General features: G+C 39.5%; 1 protein-coding gene across 3 annotated transcripts in view; it reads right to left on the bottom strand.

Moving 5' to 3' along the window:
* Positions 1-6,220: 6,220 nt before the first annotated feature.
* RAB27A (RAB27A, member RAS oncogene family) overlaps positions 6,221-18,851 on the bottom strand; it is an 80,611-nt gene continuing 67,980 nt past the window's right edge. For all 3 annotated transcript variants that reach the window (XM_082733845.1, XM_082733846.1, XM_082733847.1), the window contains one exon: positions 6,221-7,785. In XM_082733845.1, the coding sequence (XP_082589971.1) occupies positions 7,587-7,785 (199 nt within the window). In that variant the 3' untranslated portion in view covers positions 6,221-7,586. The remainder of the gene's footprint in view (positions 7,786-18,851) is intronic.

Raw genomic sequence — 18,851 nt, 5'->3', positions numbered from 1 at the left:
GAAAGACTCGTAGTAATTTTTTTTACCTTTTCTCCCCCTTTTAATTAATATACATGTGGTAAAAGGGAAAAAAAGACATCGTTCCCTCGTCAGACCTCGAGATCTCATTCCCGGTGGCAATCGGTCAAAAATTTTTTGTGCGTAGACAAACAAGTTTATGTCAGTCTGCCTGTGCCTCCCTCTTTTTTTTTTTTAAATTTTTATTTATTTATTTATTTATTTGACAAACAGAGACCACAAGTAGGCAGAGAGGCAGGCAGAGAGAGAGGAGGAGGCAGGCTCCCTGCTGAGCAGAGAGCCCAATGTGGGGCTCGATCCCAGGACCCTGAGATCTTGACCTGAGCTGAAGGTAGAGGCTGTAACCCACTGAGCCACCCATGTTCTTTTTAACACTAATGAGCATCCTATTAACCCTTTTCTGCATTTCACTGTGATCTGTCCCCTGTTACTGGAATATGGGCTCCAAGAGGATAGGGTTTTTGTCTTTTTGTCCAGAGCTACAGCTCCAATATCTAGAATAGTTCCTGGCACATAAATATATATTTTATTATTAATGAATATTTAACATTTTTTAAGATGTATTTATTTGAGAGAGTGTGTGCACCTGTGAGCAGGTGAGGAGTCTGGGGAGTCCTCCAGCAGACACCTGCTGGGTGTGGAGCCCCTCACCAGGCTCAATCCCAACACCCTAAGATCAGGACCTGAGCCAAAATCAAGAGTGGGTGGCTTAACGGAATGAGCCACACAAGGGCCTCTAACATTCTTTTTCATAGTTTGTATGTATATGCGATTGTATGAAGGTGTCTTTTTTTTTAAGATTTTATTTATCTATTTAACAGAGATCATATGCAGAGAGGCAGGCAGAGAGAGAGGAAGGGAAGCAGGCTCCCACTGAGCAGAGAGCCCTATGCTGGGCTCAATCCCAAAACCCTGGGATCAGGACTTGAGCCGAAGGCAAAGGCTTTACCCGACTGAGCCACCCAGGCACCCCTGAAGGTGTCATTTTAATTGGCCGCCTATGGATGGACATTGTTTCCTATTTTTCTGGTATAACAAACATCCTTATATTCCTAGCAAGACAGTCTACCTTGTGTGAGCGGAGGTGTCGGCTCTTGGATTCCCCATGAAAGATTTACCTGAGGAACTGCACTCCAGTAAAGATAGAAGGGAAATAAAAAGCAGAAAGCAGTTTATCAAGGACAATATACTCTCGAAGTAAGAGGGTGGGCTGGCCCAGAAGTGGCGGCTGCTCTAGGACTAGAGGGGTTCTTTCTTTTTATAGGAGCCGGGGTCTTCTTCCAAGAGGCATGGTCTCTAATGGAGGCTGCTTACAATCATTTGGGGGACTCCTCCCACAGTTTGGCAGGAGGAGTTTTTGACCCTATAAGGTTTGAACCAAAACTATCAAGGCAGCCTTTGCCCACTGAGTGGGGCTAAAAGCGCAATGCAAACGTTATAATGAGTTTAGGGGTTACCCTGGGGCAGAGGTGGAAGAGAAGAGCCAATTTTGCACCTGTGGTTCTCGGTCTGTTAGCCCCAGGGACTTGGAAGCCACAAAGTCAGGATGTTGCGCCCCCAGGCTTCTAACGTGTAACCTGTTCATCACCTTCCTTGCCTCCAGCTCATTTCTAACTAAATGCCTACTCTATCACTTATTGATAATACTTTTTTTTTCTTCCAAAAGAGAGTTTACAGAGAAAGGCTAGGTCAGAGGATATGATAGGTATTCTTTTAAAATTTGGAAGCTAATACTGAATGCTCTCTAAAAGGTTTTACCAATTAACACTCAACAACAACCACTAAGATCCTGATTTCACCACATCCTTGTCAAAAAAATAATCTTTACCAGATTGAGGTTAAAATTTATTTCATTATTATTTTCACTTGCATTTATTTATGAACGAGGTTAAGAATTTTTCCAAATGTTCAAAATCTATTTTGTTCTGTGAATTGCCCCACAGTGATTCTTAACAGCACTTTACATATTAAGAAAGTTAGTGCTTTGCAGACACTTAGATACTATTTCCCAATTTATTGATATTTTAAACTTTGTCTATAGTATTTTTCCATCCAGAAGTTTTCTTTGTATATATCCAAACTTATACTTTTGTTTGTTTTGAATTTGCTGTTTTGCTTAGAAGGCATTTCCCTTTGCAAAGTTTTTTTTCAACAATTTTTCTCCATTATTTTTATAGTATTTTTCACATTTGCATTTTTAACTAAACTGGAATTTACTTAAGTATAAACGACATAGGATTCCTGTTTTGTCTTGTTTTTTTTTTTTTTTCTAATAACATATGTTGAGTAAGGCATCATTTTCTTCCACTAATTCAAAATGTCTCTTTATGTGCCAGTTCTGAAATGTTTAAATTGTAATTTTTTAAATAACGGGGTTTACCTGCAGCCCTCCTCTCACTTTCTTGGCCTTCTTTTTCATTGCTTCTCTGGCTATTCTTTAAAAAAATTTTTTTTCAGTTTAACTTTAGAATCAGTTTGTCTAATTAGAATCAACAAATACATATAATTTTTGCTTTCATCTGGTAATTATATTTACTTTTCTTCTCTAATCATTTGACTAGTAATTCCAGAACAATGTTAGCAACAAAGGCACATATCAGAAATGTTAGTAATAAACATTTGCCCAAAATTCATTGCCAACCAAGAGACTGAAAATTATTTAATCCTTGTTAAATCCTCTCCCTCTCTTATTCCCATCAACAATTACAGAAGAATCTCACCAGTCCTCCCAAGCTATTTACACAACTCCCTCACAACTCCTGTTTTATCCTGCTACTCAAAAAAGAAATCTCCTACCCTTCTCACTTACTTGATCACCCAGCATCCCCCTCTTACCTTCAGTATCAGAGGCCACATCCCTTATCAGTGCTCTTAATCCCGTGCCCTAAAGTTTCATTGGAGGCTTTGTTCCTTTCAGCCTATAAGCATATTCAGTACTTTTTTTTTTTTAAAGATTTTATTTATTTATTTGACAGACAGAGATCACAAGCAGGCAGAGAGGCAGGCAGAGAGAGAGGAGGAAGCAGGCTCCCTGCTGAGCAGAGAGCCCGATGTGGGGCTCGATCCCAGGACTCTGAGATCATGACCTGAGCCGAAGGCAGCGGCTTAACTCACTGAGCCACCCAGGCGCCCCCATATTCAGTACTTTACTTTAGGTTGAATGGATGAGTAGCCTGCCTTCAAAGCTTTTTTCTTTCCAATTACTACAACAGAATGCATGCGAAAAGAGAGCAAGACATGGAGACCACATCCAGTAAATCGAGCTAAAATCTTGGAAATACTATTTCTTTTCATTCATCCTGCTTGAGACATGATTCCTGAATCTGAAAGTATGTGTTTTATCATTACTAAAAAATCTTCAGCTCTTTTCTTATATTGCTTCTTCTTTTATTTTCTCTAATTTCTTCTTCTAGAATTCCTAATGGATATAAATTGGAGCTTTTATCTTTCCTCTGTATTTCTTTCCTTAGTTGCTCTTTATCTCTGCTGAAGTCTGTGTAATTTCCTCCAAACTAGCTTCTAGTTCACTGATTCTCTCCAACTGTGTCAAACTCGCCATTCAACTTTTGACCATTAAGTTTTGAATATCGATGGCAATATTTCTCATACATGAAATATTTTCATTCAGTCCAATTTTGTAACTTTAATAATGCCTTCTCTTTCCAGATGTTTCAATTCCTTTTATGTTTGCAATTTTCTTAAACATTTTTACCTTATGATCTCCATCTGATAAATATATTATTTGAAGTTCTTAAATGTAAAATACTGCTGCTTTGGGTTTACTGACCCTTACTCCTGATTGAGGCTGAGAGGGCAGTGAAGGAATGGGTTGTCATTTTTTAATTGTGAGTTCATCCTTGTAGACTGTTTGCTGGAAGAGTCCTGTAAAGTATGGGTGGAGATGTTCCCTCTAAAAAGATTTTGCTTTGCTTCTACTAAGTCGTCCAGAAGTATTACCAGCCACAAATCACTTTTTTATGTTAACTTCTTGGCTTAGCCATTCTCAGACAAAAAAAAAAAGTAGGTACTATAAATTTGAACCTAAACCTGTGTAAAAGGTTCTATGTTTCTCAGGAGAGACTGGGACATAGAGCGGGCCCTGGATTTTTGTCTATTTGGGGGTGAGGGCTTCTGCATTCTAGTGCCCTACCTCCGCCATATCTAAGACTTTCTCCCCTAATGGCATGTAGTCACTAAAACCAAGCACCTTGGTTACTAATACTGGCAAAATGAAACCAAAAGCAAACCACACTTAGTATCAAGTTGTTGAAATTTCTTTCTGTTGCTGCCATTGCTGTTGCCCTGTTATTGTCTATTTTGTGGGAGGAAAGGAGTGGTCGCAGAATATTTCCCTTACTTTATCGAGAGATCAATACTACATTTAAAAAATGGCGCCTGGGTGGCTCAGTGGGTTAAGCCTCTGCCTTCGGCTCACGTCGTGATTTCAGGGTGACTGGTATGGAGTCCCATGTCGGGCTCTCTGCTCCATGGGGAGCCTGCTTCTCTCTCTCTCTCTGCCTGCCTCTCTGCCTACTTGTGATCTCTGTCTGTCAAATAAATAAATAAATAAAATCTTTAAAAAATACATTCATTATATTCTATTCAGCATTATCTAAATGTTTTGTAGTGGAAGAACCTTCCAGTTATATAGTCACCAATACTGCCAAAAATAGAAGTCCTGGAAATAAAATACCATACAGAAATTTCCAGTTTATAAAAATGTCAATCAAAACATTCCCTTTGAACATTTCTTAGATTGCATAAACCTTGACATCAACTTTAAGATACAGAATGTACTTCTCAGATTTCCCAATTTCTCACATAAACCATAAACACATGTGAGCCTGTCTAAACATTTTTGAAGCTGTTTTTATTTTCAAATTTTATGCCTCTTTGAACACTAACAGTGACTCCTCTTTGAAAACTCATTCAGTTAACTCTGCTCGCACTGAAGTCCTCTGCGCAGTTCACCAATAACCTACTGTGTAGTGGCCCTTTTCTGTATAGTGGCAACCCAATTCTGAAGAAAGCTGCCTGAGTCCCATTTGTCATGGAGTTTATATCTTTTCTTTTTTTAAGATTTATCATTTATTTATTTGAGAGACATAGAGAAACAGCATGAATGGGAGGGGCAGAGGAAGAGGTAGAATCTCAAGCAGACTCCATACTGAGCAGAATCCCCAGAATAACCTAGAATACCTCAGAAGGAGAAGTATAAGGAAGTTATATTCACACACAAACTTGGCAGCCTAGACCACTTTTTAATTAAAAGCTTAATTGGCACAAAGTTCACTTAGAATACACTTCACTTTTACACAGTCTTATAAATAGAAAAATGCACTGATGCCCCAAAATGATACTTTAACACCAAATTCAAACAAAGGATTTCCAAAGAGAATACAGGTTATTTATTTCAATAATTAAAGATAGTTCTTGCATGTATACTGTATCATGCATATGTTTAATTGTGTATTATGGGTTTTTTTTAGATTTTTTATTTATTTATTAGAGAGAGAGAGAGAGCACAGGCAGACAGAATGGCAGGCAGAGGGAGAAGCAGGCTCCCTGCTGAGCAAGGAGCCCCATGTGGGACTCGATCCCAGGATCATGACCTGAGCCGAAGGCAGCTGCTTAACCAACTGAGCCACCCAGGTGTCCCTAATTGTGTATTATGCTTAAAGCCAATGGAGAATTAGCCAATTGCTGTTTGGTTCTTGAAAAAAGTGAAACATACAATGTCTTCTTTTGAACTACATAACAGATCATATAAAATGACACCTGATACATAGCTGTAAAATTAGGATTTGTTCCACTGAAGTCTACAGCAACTTCAGAAGGTACTGCTGTGATTAGGGCACTACCTTGTAATGTCTGGATCTTTTCCTTACTGGAATATACAATCCAAATGCATAGGACTCAATGACATCCTTAGTATTTAAAAGAAGTCTTCACTTCAAGGATAGAAACATATAAGATCTCAGTGATCACAGCTAATTTTTTTAAGGGAGTAGTAGGAAGGAAGTGGCAAAGAAATAGGATAGATACTCAATAGAAAGCTATTTGAAAATAACCATGTAAAAGTAATTTCTTCCATCATAGCTGTATGCTCCTAACTACAGTTCTTCCAATCATTTGCCACCACAAGATGCATTTATTATTATTCTTTGTTTAAATTATAATGAATGGTAATTCTTTCTAAATAGCCATTAAGCTCTTTGGAAATTTTAATCTAATTTTCTTAAACCACTTTAATAAATAAGAATTTCCCCTCTGACCTTTATAAACACCTGCCACGAAGCATATTTTAAAACTAACTATAATCTGATACAAAGACACTTAGGCAATGAAGAGGAATTCATGATCTTGACAAGACCCAGCAAGTACAATAAATGCCTGTGATCTCAATAAAAAATATAGGCTAGTTAAGGCTTCATTTTTCTTATATTGAGCTATAATATAAATGTAACTGCTTAAATACAAACATCCTTCTTCTACCAAATAGCAAACATTTTATGTAATTAAAATCTAATTCCTTCAACTCCACCAATGTAAAAATAAGTTGCAAATATCAAGAATACAAAGCATGACGGCGAAGACAAAAAATTAGTAGTTTACAAGTTAATTAAAACTGCAGTCTGAGGATGCCAGACCAACATTATAAATATGAAGAAAAAGAAGCTAAATGCTTACTTATCACAAATAACTTTGGCATAAGCACAAGCTATGTTCAAATGTGGCCAGTGTGTAGGCCAAGTATAAACACACAGATCATAGTGAAATAAAGCCACAAAAATTTAATTCCCTGATCCTTCAATCACCCCTTCAGAGCAGTGGGAATATAGCAGGAAGCTAGAAGCCCCACTTCCGTTGCTTATACTATATTAAGGTACCCCTAACCTCACCCTCAACCCCCTTCCTACCAACAAGAGTCATAGTGAATATGCAATTGGTCAATCTACTTTATCCAGTCTATAGCTATAAGCATCATCTATGCTATATTCATTTAAAGACACTCTTCATATAAATTAATACTCAAGGACATTGAACTGATGTTTGTGTATATTCTTATTTAACAATCAAGTGGTTTACATGGCATTTTATAAGGTCACCCACAGTACGAGTAGTAGGGTATTTTAATTTGGATTAAAGATTGGTAAAAAATTATATTAAAAAAAAAAGATTGATAGTTTTATCATTGTATCTAAGACTTTGAGTGTTAGACTCTGGACTGATGTATGTTAAGGCAGATGATGGTATCTTTAGTCTTTCTACATAATAAATGCACTCTGCTGTGGCTATGAATTCCTCAATTCTGAATCATCTACTGCCATGCACTAAGGTTTTATAAGGCACTTGTGGCTCTGCTAAATATTTCTCATAACTCTGGGGCTGAATGTTAAGTATTTACAGAGCTGCAGCAAATAAATTTTAAAACCAGAGAGGTCTAAGTGAAATGGTAGAAGCAGTTTGTACGCAATGCCTGTGCATCTCTCTCTGTGCCATGTATTGCCCATAGAAAAGACCACAGACGCGGGCCACTTGAATGACTGTGTAGCTCACTGGACTCTTCAACAACCACAGATCCCCTTCTCCTTTTCTTCATTCAAGTGATCTCTAGAGGTGTGACCATTGGACCGGACCACTCCTTCAGGAATCCAGGATTTGTCTACACACCGTTCCATTCGCTTCATTATCAGGTCCAGAAGCATCTCGATTGCTTCGCTTACGTTTGTCCCGTTGGCAGCACTAGTTTCAAAGTAGGGAATTCTGCAAGACAGAGACAACTCAGGTAACAACATATGGAGGGAAAAGACAGTGACCTTTGCCCTTGATAATTCAACTTCAAAAATGAGGATAAATATATAAGGTAATAAAAACACTCTACCACAGGGGTACCTGGGCAGTTCAGTGGGTTAATCATCTGCCTTCAGCTCAGGTCATGATCCCAAAGTTCTGGGGTTGAGCCCTGCATTGGGCTCCCAGCATGCTAAGGAGTCTCTTTCCCCCCTCCCTCTGCCCCTTCTCCTTCTTGTGCTCTTTCTCATGAATAAATAACAACTTAAAAAAAAAAAAAACTACCATAACAGTAAAGTAAAGTAAAGTAAAAAAAGACTCTAAAATAATTGACACAACTCCTAATAGAGAAAAACTTCTGGAAATTTTCATTCCCCTTTCACAGATGATTAAACTGAGGCTCAGAAAGATGAAGTGATTTGCCCAATTTCATAAAGATAGAAAGTAGCAGGGCTAGGATTTGAACCCACAGTGGCTTGACTCCAGTGTGACCAACTTAACCATAAATTCTGCTGGTTCCAAACTAATCTACTTTGTACGAGGATATCCAGAACAAATCCCTTTCATTTGCTGCACTTGGGGAGAGAGGGACTGACATCAGAGAGGAATGCAAGCTCACTGGCTGTGTTCATCAAAGATTTTGCCACTTGTCAACTCCAGGCTGTATTCTTGGACCATAAACTTGAAGACATCCTAAAATCTACAACATCTCAGAGTTTCTCAAGGACATCAGTCCTTTATTATCCAAGGACCTTGGTAAATTTGTTTAAACTTTTAATAACTCACAAAATACGGTTTAAAAACCATAAAGCTGCTTCTCACATAATTTTGAGAAATCAGTCTTCTTGCAGTAGGTTAGTCCTAGTGGATTAATCAACTTTCACGTTCTTCCTGCTTCTTAATGAAGCCATGAAAACAGTGATAAAACTTTCTCAAACTACTGAGTTCATGTCTACCATTTAGTAAGAAATCTCACCAAAATGCTCTAAGATATAAAAACTGCAAAATAAAGTTGTTTGAGGACCTCAGGTGTCCTGCAATTGAATTCAGTAAAGTGTTCCTCACATTTACAGGGACTTTAAAATCCTCCACCAGTATTAATTTTCTTGAAGAACACCTTTGTTTTCTCATGTTCTCCTAGAATGCTAACATTACATCAGTGACTCTGATTACAATGTCAATTACTCTTTCTATTATTTCTTGGCTAGGAGCAGCTTCTACAATGAGAGCTTTATATATATATATAATATGTAATATTATATATTAATATTATATATAATAAATATATTAAAAAGAGCTTCATTTATAGATTTCTTTTTTAAACTTCCTAGTGCTTTTACAGATCTTTCCACAGCTGCTTTGCTTCTCATGTCACTAAGCACATTAGGGGGTACACGTGTAGGAATAGAAGGCTATTTCTCCATTATGATTCTTTGTGATGCTATATTATTATCTGCACACTTCCTGTAAGAGCTGACAGGCCTTGTAACTCAACCTCTTCAATTCTCTCCTGCTTTAGGGTAGCTCTTAAAAACTAGATGAGGAGGGGCGCCTGGGTAGCTCAGTGGGTTAAGCCTCTGCCTTTGGCTCAGGTCATGATGTCAGGGTCCTGGGATTGAGCCCCACATCGGGCTCTCTGATTGGCAGGGAGCCTTGTGATCTCTGTGTGTCAAATAAATAAAATCTTTAAAAAAAAAACTGGATGAGGAACTCATAATTCATCTGAGCATTTATCCATCCACCTGTGAGTACTGTGAGACATGGTTGCTCCACTGATTCTACCATGCCCACAATCAGACCCCTCAGACTAACTCTAAAACACCTTAATCAGAGAATGGTATGCTGAGCAAATTACATGGTCTTAATCTTTTTGAACCTCCTGCCTGGCTAAATCTTTGTTGTTATCAGTCCTCTTAATTCCATCTTCATCTGCTGCCTTATCCACAAAAAGAAGATATTGCATCTTTCCCATTTCCCTGGTCACATGCAGTATTTGATTAGCAAGTATTAAGAGGGCATCCTTTGTGGGTATTCAACACTTATTTATCAAGCACTTATGATGTTTTTGAGCTAAATCATTGGAATGGTGCTTTATGCTACCATTGTTACAGGAATACTTTGAGATGGAGAATTCTCAAAATTTCAATACTTATTATTTTCTTCATCCTATGCTTTCTCAACTACACCATGAAGAATCATTTAAAGTCTACAGAACATTTCTCATACTTAAAAAGGCTTAATCATTTTATCACCATTCAGAAATAAATTGTTTCATGGAAAAGCAATGATAAAACTCATCCCTCTCCCCAAGAATAATAAGCTGAAATTGGAAAGGCAAAAAGAAATATATATATAGAGAGAGAGAGAGAGAAAAAAAAAGGAGGAGGGGGAGGAACAGGAGGAGGAGAGAAGGTGGGAGTGAATGAGGAAAGAAAGGAAAGGAAGAAGAAAGAAAAAAAGAAAGGAAAGGAAAAGGAAAGGAAGAAAGAAAAGTGAGCAGAACTTTATCATAGTAATGCACATCTGATTTTTTGAAATCCCCTTAAAGTCCATTATAAAAATAGCTTTTGAATTCAAGTCCTGAGCCTCACTGATTTCCTCAACTGAATCTCCATTAAGCTATTTCCACTTTCCATTGTTTTCCCCTCTCAGCTCCTGAAAATTGCCTCAGTTATTTTTGAGGCATAAATGAGAAATTACAAGTTGAAAATACTTCTAAAATCCATAAAAGTCTATGCATAGAAAGAGATCCATAAAAATCTATGCATAGAAACTTATAGAAATCTACGCATAGAAGTTAGAAACATCTTGGACAAAGGTTAAGAGTCATAATCTCTGAAGTCAGACTGCCTGGATTCAAATCCAAGAATGACCCTGGCAAGCCATGAAACGGTACCTCAGTTGCTTCACCCGTAAAACTAAGTAATATCAGTGCCTTCTTATAAGGATTAAATAAGTTAACATTTAAAGTGTTTATATCTGAACTGACACATAGGAAATGTGTCATTTTTGATACTTGTGTCACTGATAAATGTTTCTTATTTCCAACACAGAATAGGTTAGGTACAGAAGTTTCCTTGTAATTTTGTTGTTTAACACTCAGAACACATCATCCCATAGAAACAGTATCACTGAGTCATGGACAGTCATAGCTCCAAGAAACCTGAACAACATTATAAACATTAAATTCCCAAACTAGTTTACAAACTATTGATTTAATCCATAAGGTAGCTGATCTATAGTACTGTCCTAAATTCTAGTACCTAGGACCATGCTTCCTTCCTTTTGTCAGGGCTGGCTCACTCAGACCTGTCCTTGCTGAAGTGCTTCATGCTCCAAAGCATCTGCCTACCATGAGTCGCTATTGGATTCCTCATTGCCCCAAGTGACCTTCACCAAATGCAGAGAGAAAGGGATCTGACTTTACTGATTAAGACTAAGGTATTAGTACCTCTAGCAGACCTATAAGCTATTTAATATATTTACTAACTTAAGCAAGTATTTTTTTTTAAGATTTTATTTATTTGAGAGAGAGACAGTGAGAGAGAGCATGAGAGAGGAGAAGGTCAGAGGGAGAAGCAGACTCCCTGTGGAGCTGGGAGTCTGATGCGAGCCTCGATTCTCGGACTCCGGGATCATGACCTGAGCCAAAGACAGTTGCTTAATCAACTGAGCCACCCAGGCACCATAAGTAAGTATTTAATTGGTAGAACTTCAGGGTATAGGAGGTAAGTTATAATATTTTAAGTCACTCATAGAAATATTGTACATCTTTTAATAAGATGTAGTTTATTGAGGTACCTGGGTGGCTCAGTCATTAAGCATCTGCCTTTGGCTCGGTCATGGTCCCAGCATCCTGGGATCCAGCTCTGCATGGCATCAGGGCTCCATGCTCAGCAAGAAGCCTCTCCCTCTCCCACTCCCCCTGCTTATGCTCCCTTTCTTGCTGTCTCTCTCTGTCAAATAAATAAACAAAATCTTAAAAAAAAAAAAAAGATGATTTTTTTTATTATGTTCAATTAGCCACTCTATAGTACATAATTAGTTTTTGATGTAGTGTTCAGCAATTCATTAGTTTAGTATAACGCCCAGTGCTCATCACAACATGTAACCTCCTCAATATCCACCACCCTGTTACCCACCCCCACCTCCCTCCCCTCTGAAATCCTCAGATTGTTTCCCCAGTTCCATAGTCTCTCATGGTTCATCTCCCTCTCTGATTTCTTCCCATTTAGTTTTCCCTCCCTTCCCCTATTGTCCTCCGTGCCATTGCTTATGTTCTGTTGGGGTCGATTCCATGTTAAAACCTGTTAAACCCCTAGGGCCTGCCTGGGCCTACTTAGCCAAAGTGACTTCATGTTGCCCAGGTAGACATTTTGTTGTTTAATAAATGCCTCATCAGTTACTGATATCAGTTCCAGGTAACTGTTGCTAAAACACACCTAAAACAACGCTATTTTGTTTAATAAATGCCTCAACAGTTATTGCTATCAGTTCCAGGTTACTGTTAATAAAACACACAGGTAAGAGACACATCCAATCAGCCAAAGCCACATAGGTAGAAGTTTGCTGCGGTTGCGCCCTATAAAACTAACCTGTAAGACCAAGCAGGGGGGGGGGAGGGGTAGCGGGGGTGGTATCACTCGCTTCAGAGGCGGCCCTAGCCGGTCAGTCTAACTTCTAATGCCTGGCATAGAATAAGGCTTTGCATAACTTTCACTCTGTCTCAGTCTCGTTCCTTTGATAACTGACCCAACATGTTCCACATATGAGTGAAACCATATGACAATTGTCTTTCTCTGCTTGACTTATTTCACTTAACATGTAGTTCGTTTTAAAAGATTTTATTTATTGGGCGCCTGGGTGGCTCAGTGGGTTAAGCCACTGCCTTTGGCTCAGGTCATGATCTCAGGGTCCTGGGATGGAGGCCCGCATCGGGCTCTCTGCTCGTCGGGGAGCCTGCTTCCCTCTCTCTCTCTCTGCCTGCCTGTCTACTTGTGATCTCTCTCTGTCAAATAAATAAATAAATAAAATCTTAAAAAAAAAAAAAAGACTTTATTTATTTATTTGATAGAGACACAGAGAGAGGGAACACAGCAGGGGTAGCAGGGGAGAGAGAAGCAGGCTTCCCACCAAGCAGGGAGCCTGATGCAGGGCTCAATCCCAGGACCCTGGGATCATGACCCGAGCCAAAGGCAGACACTTAACAGCTCAGCCACCCAGGTGCTCCTTAACAATTTGACTCCAAATTCAAGGAACAACCTTCTCTCCTTCGAGGATATTGTCCTGCAATTTGTGAAGTTCCAGGTCATGTGACCTGGAGTCTGATTAACATTTTTTTTTAAAGATTTTATGTATGTATTTATTTATTTGAGAAAAAGAGAGAGAGCACAAGCAAGAGTGAGAGTCAGAGGGAGAAACAGGCTCCCCCCGCTGAACTGGGAGCCCAATGTGGGGCTCAGGGACGGGAACTTGGGATCATGGGATCTGAGCTGAAGGCAGACGCTTAAACGACCGAGACACTCAGGAGCCCCAGCAATCTTAATCTTTAGACTAATCATTCAGAGTCTTCTGAACAACTAGGGCAATGTGGTCTTTGTTTCTACAGGAATTAGTGAATGCTCGAGTTCACTCGAGCAAATGAGACCCACAGAGAAGAACCTGAAATAAGACTTTCTTTCCACAACAAAATGATGCTCCAGAGTCAGACATGTGCCTTTGTGTTCACATTTGAAAACTAGACTGTCCAGCTTGTGCTAAGGACAAAGGAGTCTAGAGGATAGAGTTAGTACTATTTTTATGTCCACATCTTCTTGATATTCACTTTTAGAAGGCATCTGGGCTACATCATCCAACCACTTCTCCATACCTGTAAAGAGGGTAACAGTGGTTCATGGAGTCATGGAAGGAGAAAATGAGATGCACAAGCATAGCATCCAGCAAGTGCCCAATAAATCTGACTCTAATGGACTTTTTCCTTCTCTTAAAATAATATTCTGTTTTTCCTAAAACTTACTAGGCAAAAATTTAGTAAAATTAGCTGACATTCAAGAGGATCAGTTGTCACCCTTTTTAACCATAGAGTGATATGGTTCCTTCTCTCCACACGGTGGTGCTAATGGAGCATTACTAGGGCCAGTATAGACCAAATCTTTAAAAAAAATCCTGTGTAGCTATTTGTAATTTTCAATTCAAAAATGACCACTCAACAGCTGTTTGGAATGGATGCAGAACACCAGCTATGATGTGTTTTTTAAAAAGAAACATATTAGTCATAGATTTTAAAATAAATATAAAATGAGGAAAATGGCAAAGGACTTCAAATCAATGAGGGGGGTATTATTATCACTTACAGTCTTTCACCAGGATATCTAGATCCTGCTTATGCAATATATTGGTCAGGATCCACATCAAGCTGATTTCTATTATTTATATCCCCAAAACTAGAAGATCCTAGATTATAGTTACAGGTTGCCAGGAATGAAAGCAGGTGTATTTGATGGTGCTGTCAAATGGTTCTGGATTATTTGGCTCACATGTGGATCCAGATATCATGGAAAATTTTTTCACTAAATTAAGAAATGTGTCTCACTACTTTTCACAGTCTGTTGAATGCTAAATGAACAAGCACTTACAAGGAAGGATGGGTGTATGGACCATTTCAACCCACAAGATTGTGCCAAGTGAAATCTAGGTCCTCCCCTGAGTTGCAGGGGGCTCTGAAAATCAGTCTTGTATGTTTAATTTTAGTTTAGGTATGTGGTTTTAAAACATGCCTTCCCAATGATACATCATTATTTCTTGAATGAAGGAAAGATGTCATGAAGTATGCAAAGAATCAAATTATTTGTGATCAAGTTATTCATGCTACATTTCAGTCTAGCTAGGACACAGCATTCTGCTGAGCTAAGCCACTTGAACCCCAGAAACGGTCTGTGCTCATATTATTAATGTTGCAAATAAATGTTTTTAACACATTATTTAATCCAGAAACTCTTGAACACCTTCTTCATCAATAGTCACCATGCTTCAGTGGGAGAAAAGTCATCTTAAATTTGCTGCCCTTAAGAGAGTAAATCTTAAAAGTTATCACCAGAAGAAAAAAAAATTGGGTGCCTGGGTGGCCCAGTAAGTTAAGCATCTGCCTTTGGCTCAGGTCATGATCCTGGGGTCCTGGGATCAACCCCCACATCGGGCTCCCTGCTCAGTGGGAAGACTGCTTCTCCCTCATCCTCTACAGCTCCCCCTGCTTGTTCTCTCTCTCTGTCAAATAAATAAATAAATCTTTGAAGAAAAAGAAAAAAATTTTAACTGTGTGCTAATGGGTAATAACCAAACTTATTGTGGTAGCAATCTATACATATATCCAATCATCACTGTATGCCTAAAACTAATACAATGTTATATATCAATTATTTCTCAATTTTAAAAAATGTTCTACCCATTCCTTTGTATAGCACATGAAATATGTACATATTCAATTATCACAGTTTCATTGTATTCACAATTTTCTGTATGTCCTTCAACTCAGAATCAAAAATGGAAAGGCTTCTAATGACCACCAACTATCCCGTGTGGGAAAAGAAGGCCGAGAGGGCATTTAGATGCAGCCGTTTTTAACTCATCAAGTCCTTGCCTGCTCACTTACAGCTGGCATACTCTCACTACCAATCCCACTGTCCAGTTCCAGTCTATACCACAGCTGATTTAATCAACTGAGAGAAAAAGTATCCTCCCTCCTCAAACATAGATTTTCCAGTGAGGAGTCATTAAGCACATTTCCCTCACCCATGCAAGGCACATTAGACAATGCCTCATATTCTCTAATGATTTATCCAATTATACCATCAACAAAAGTATCTGCCAGCATGCACACCTGTAGTAACTTGGCATGCATACCATTGGTTCTCAAAGCACTACCTTCAATCACCTGCAGGAGGGAATCAGTTAGAAACGAATTTCTGGGGGCACCTGGGTGGCTCAGTGGGTTAAGCCGCTGCCTTCGGCTCAGGTCATGATCTCAGGGTCCTGGGATCGAGTCCCACATCGGGCTGTCTGCTCAGCAGGGAGCCTGCTTCCTCCTCTCTCTCTGCCTGCCTCTCTGCCTACTTGTGATCTCTCTCTGTCAAATAAATAAATAAAATCTTAAAAAAAAAAAAAGAAAGAAAAAAAGAAACGAATTTCTGGGTTCTACCCCAGAGCCACTAATCAGAAATTCCTTAGGAGTCAGAGTTCAGGCAATTTTGAAAAATTTTGAAACACACTAAGGTTTGAGATCCAATAGTATCACCTCAAAGAGGAATGTTGCCAATGCTGGTTAGGTTTGCCCTTCCAACATGTTTTACTTTGTAGCTATTTTTTTAAAGCGTTTGGCAACAGTGTAGACCACCCTCATTTTGACTGGCAGGAGGACAAGTTTGGGCAAACTTCTGTTTTGCTCCTTTCTCTCACTTTATTGACAATATTACTCAATATAACATACTAGAAAGCATTATTTTGCCCTTGTTCTAGAAAAAACCTGAAAATTAAAGGGAATTAGATGTAAATAGATTCTTAGTCTACTAAACACAGTTTCTGATATTCTTCATTATACACGTAATTCACCCGTTCCTTTTCTGGCTCCTGCATGAAAGTCTTATTCTCAGATTTCCTTGTTGTCACAGACAGATTTATTTTTCCTATTTGTACTATAACATGTTCTTTATTAGGTTTGCGAAGTTTTTCTGAGGCATTGTCTTTCATTCTCCAAGTGCATGTATATTTAAGAGAAGTACTTATGAACCAATGATTCATTTTTAGGTACTGGAGAGGAAAGGGCGCATAATAGTAACAAAATGCAAATTTACCAGACAATATACAAGTAATGCAAAGAGATGCCATAAACCATATTCTATTTTTCCACTACTAGCATGGAGATGAACTGACCAACACAGCCCTTTAGTACATGTGCAATCAATGAAAATATTATAATTAAAAATGAAAAAAAATCTGTGAAAATAATCATTAAACTTACATGTCAGGTTTGTGAAATGCATATGCACTAAACTGTTTCTTTTTGCTTCTGAAATGATCAAACAGCTTACAGTATTTTTTAAAGATTTATTTATTTGAGAGAGAGAGGGCATGCAAGTGCCTGTACGTGGTGGGGGAAGGAGAGGGAGAGAGAAAGGATCTTAAGCAGGCTCCATGCCCAGCAAGGAGCCTGACACGGGGCTTGATTCCACGACCCTGAGATCATGACCTGAGCTCAAACCTAGAGTAGAACACTTAACCAACTGAGCCACCCAAGTGTCTGCAGAACAATATTTTATGCTTCCTAATCCTTTTTTTTTTTTAAGATTTTATTTATTTATTTATTTGACAAAGAGAGACACAGAGAGAGAGTGAATACAAGCAGGGGGAGTAGGAGAGGAAGAAGCAGGCTTCCTGCTGAACAGGGAGCCCGATGTAGGACTTGATCCCAGAACCCTGGGATCATGACCTAAGCCAAAGGCAGTCGCTTAATGACTGAGCCACCCAGGCACCCTGTGCTTCCTAGTTCCTAAGGAAATTCTGTTTCTCTCTCTTTCCTTTCTTTGCCAATAGAAATCCCTTCTCTCATTTTAACTGCAGAAACCTGAGATTGAAACTCTCTTATGAAGTACTCCCCAGACCTTGTGAGCTGGGAACAGATGAAAGACATGCCCTGGCCCCCCAGACTCCACCTACAGACAGAAGGCATAGTTGGGCTCTTTGATATGAAGGAGGAAGTAGAATCCTGAGAACCAGAAGAGAAGAAACAAACAAAAGGCTGAAGAAACCAGGAGGGGGGAGCAGTCCATCCTGGCTCCCCTCTGGTACTTGGGGACATGGTTATTGGATCTAGCTAACTCCCTTAGATGCCCTATTTCTTTTGGCCTCACTAACATACTTCTCAAAAGCATGGTCTGCATCCACAGTTTCCATTGCTTCATCACTTACTTCCTCCTTGCCCCCTTGCAACATAGCTCCCAGCTCCCAGTTTCGACACTTTGGTACTCTCCGTGGTTTCTGGCCCTCCCTCCTTCCTTCCTACTGCATTACCTGAGTGCCTCTCAAGGGTAGAAGAGCATATCAGAATGGCCTGTGGGGCTTTGCCAGCCTCCACCTCAGAATCACTACTCCAGGCCGATTGTGTCAAAAGCTCAGGAGGTATTTGCTGAAAGCTCCTGGGCACGTCTAACCTGACAATCATGTGGAGAGTTTCTACGAGACACCGATGCCCAGGCCCTCATCTGCAGGGTTTTGTAACATGTTAACTCAGTTCGGTTGAACATTTCCCAGAACTTCCTTTCCAGTTAGGGTGGATCACAGGAGAGATCTGGGGGAGCTGAGGGAGTGGAGGTGACGCCACAGCCATTCAGTAGTTCTCATACATCATTGCTTAGCTGCTGGCTTGTGTGGTTGCATAAACCAGGACCTGGACCTGGACCTGTTCCACCTTCCCCAAGACCCTCCTTCAGTTTCTCCAACTCCTTGGCCAGGTGCATGTGCTTAGCCCTGTGACAAAGGTCCCCAGCTTCTCTGGGATACCCAGACCATCCCGGTCAGAGGCAACAAACCCTGAGGCAGGTCTCAGTCTGTTATGGGTCTTTAGGTGGTGTTTGCTCTCCCCACCTTAAACCCGCCTTCCCTTCCTGACTGCCTGACCTGTGGACTTCAAGTTTCAGTGTCAACACCTCAGAGATGGCTTAACCAGCTGCCACAAGTGCATAAGGTCAAATACCTGTAACAAATGTCTTCATATGTAAGTATGTTTCTTCCACTGAATCTTACCTGAAAAACCACTCCAGACCAATGACCTCAGAAGCTCAGAGGTGAGGCCCAGACACAAACATTTGTTAAAAGCTCCTCAGGCTTCTAACATGGGTAAGCACCATCTACACTAGAGTGAAAACCTTCACATCCTATTGCAAATATATGCCAGAGCGAGCTAGTATAATTGATGGGAATAGATACACCCCACTACCCCAGGCTATCTTGCCTGCCCCTAGAATTGAAAAAGATCTAAAATCCTGTTC

The sequence above is a fragment of the Mustela nivalis genome (assembly GCF_964662115.1).
Source record: "Mustela nivalis genome assembly, chromosome: 6".
Classification (NCBI taxonomy): domain Eukaryota; kingdom Metazoa; phylum Chordata; class Mammalia; order Carnivora; family Mustelidae; genus Mustela; species Mustela nivalis.
Note: the sequence above shows the minus strand (reverse complement) of the source record. Positions and strands in the feature narration are given on the sequence as shown.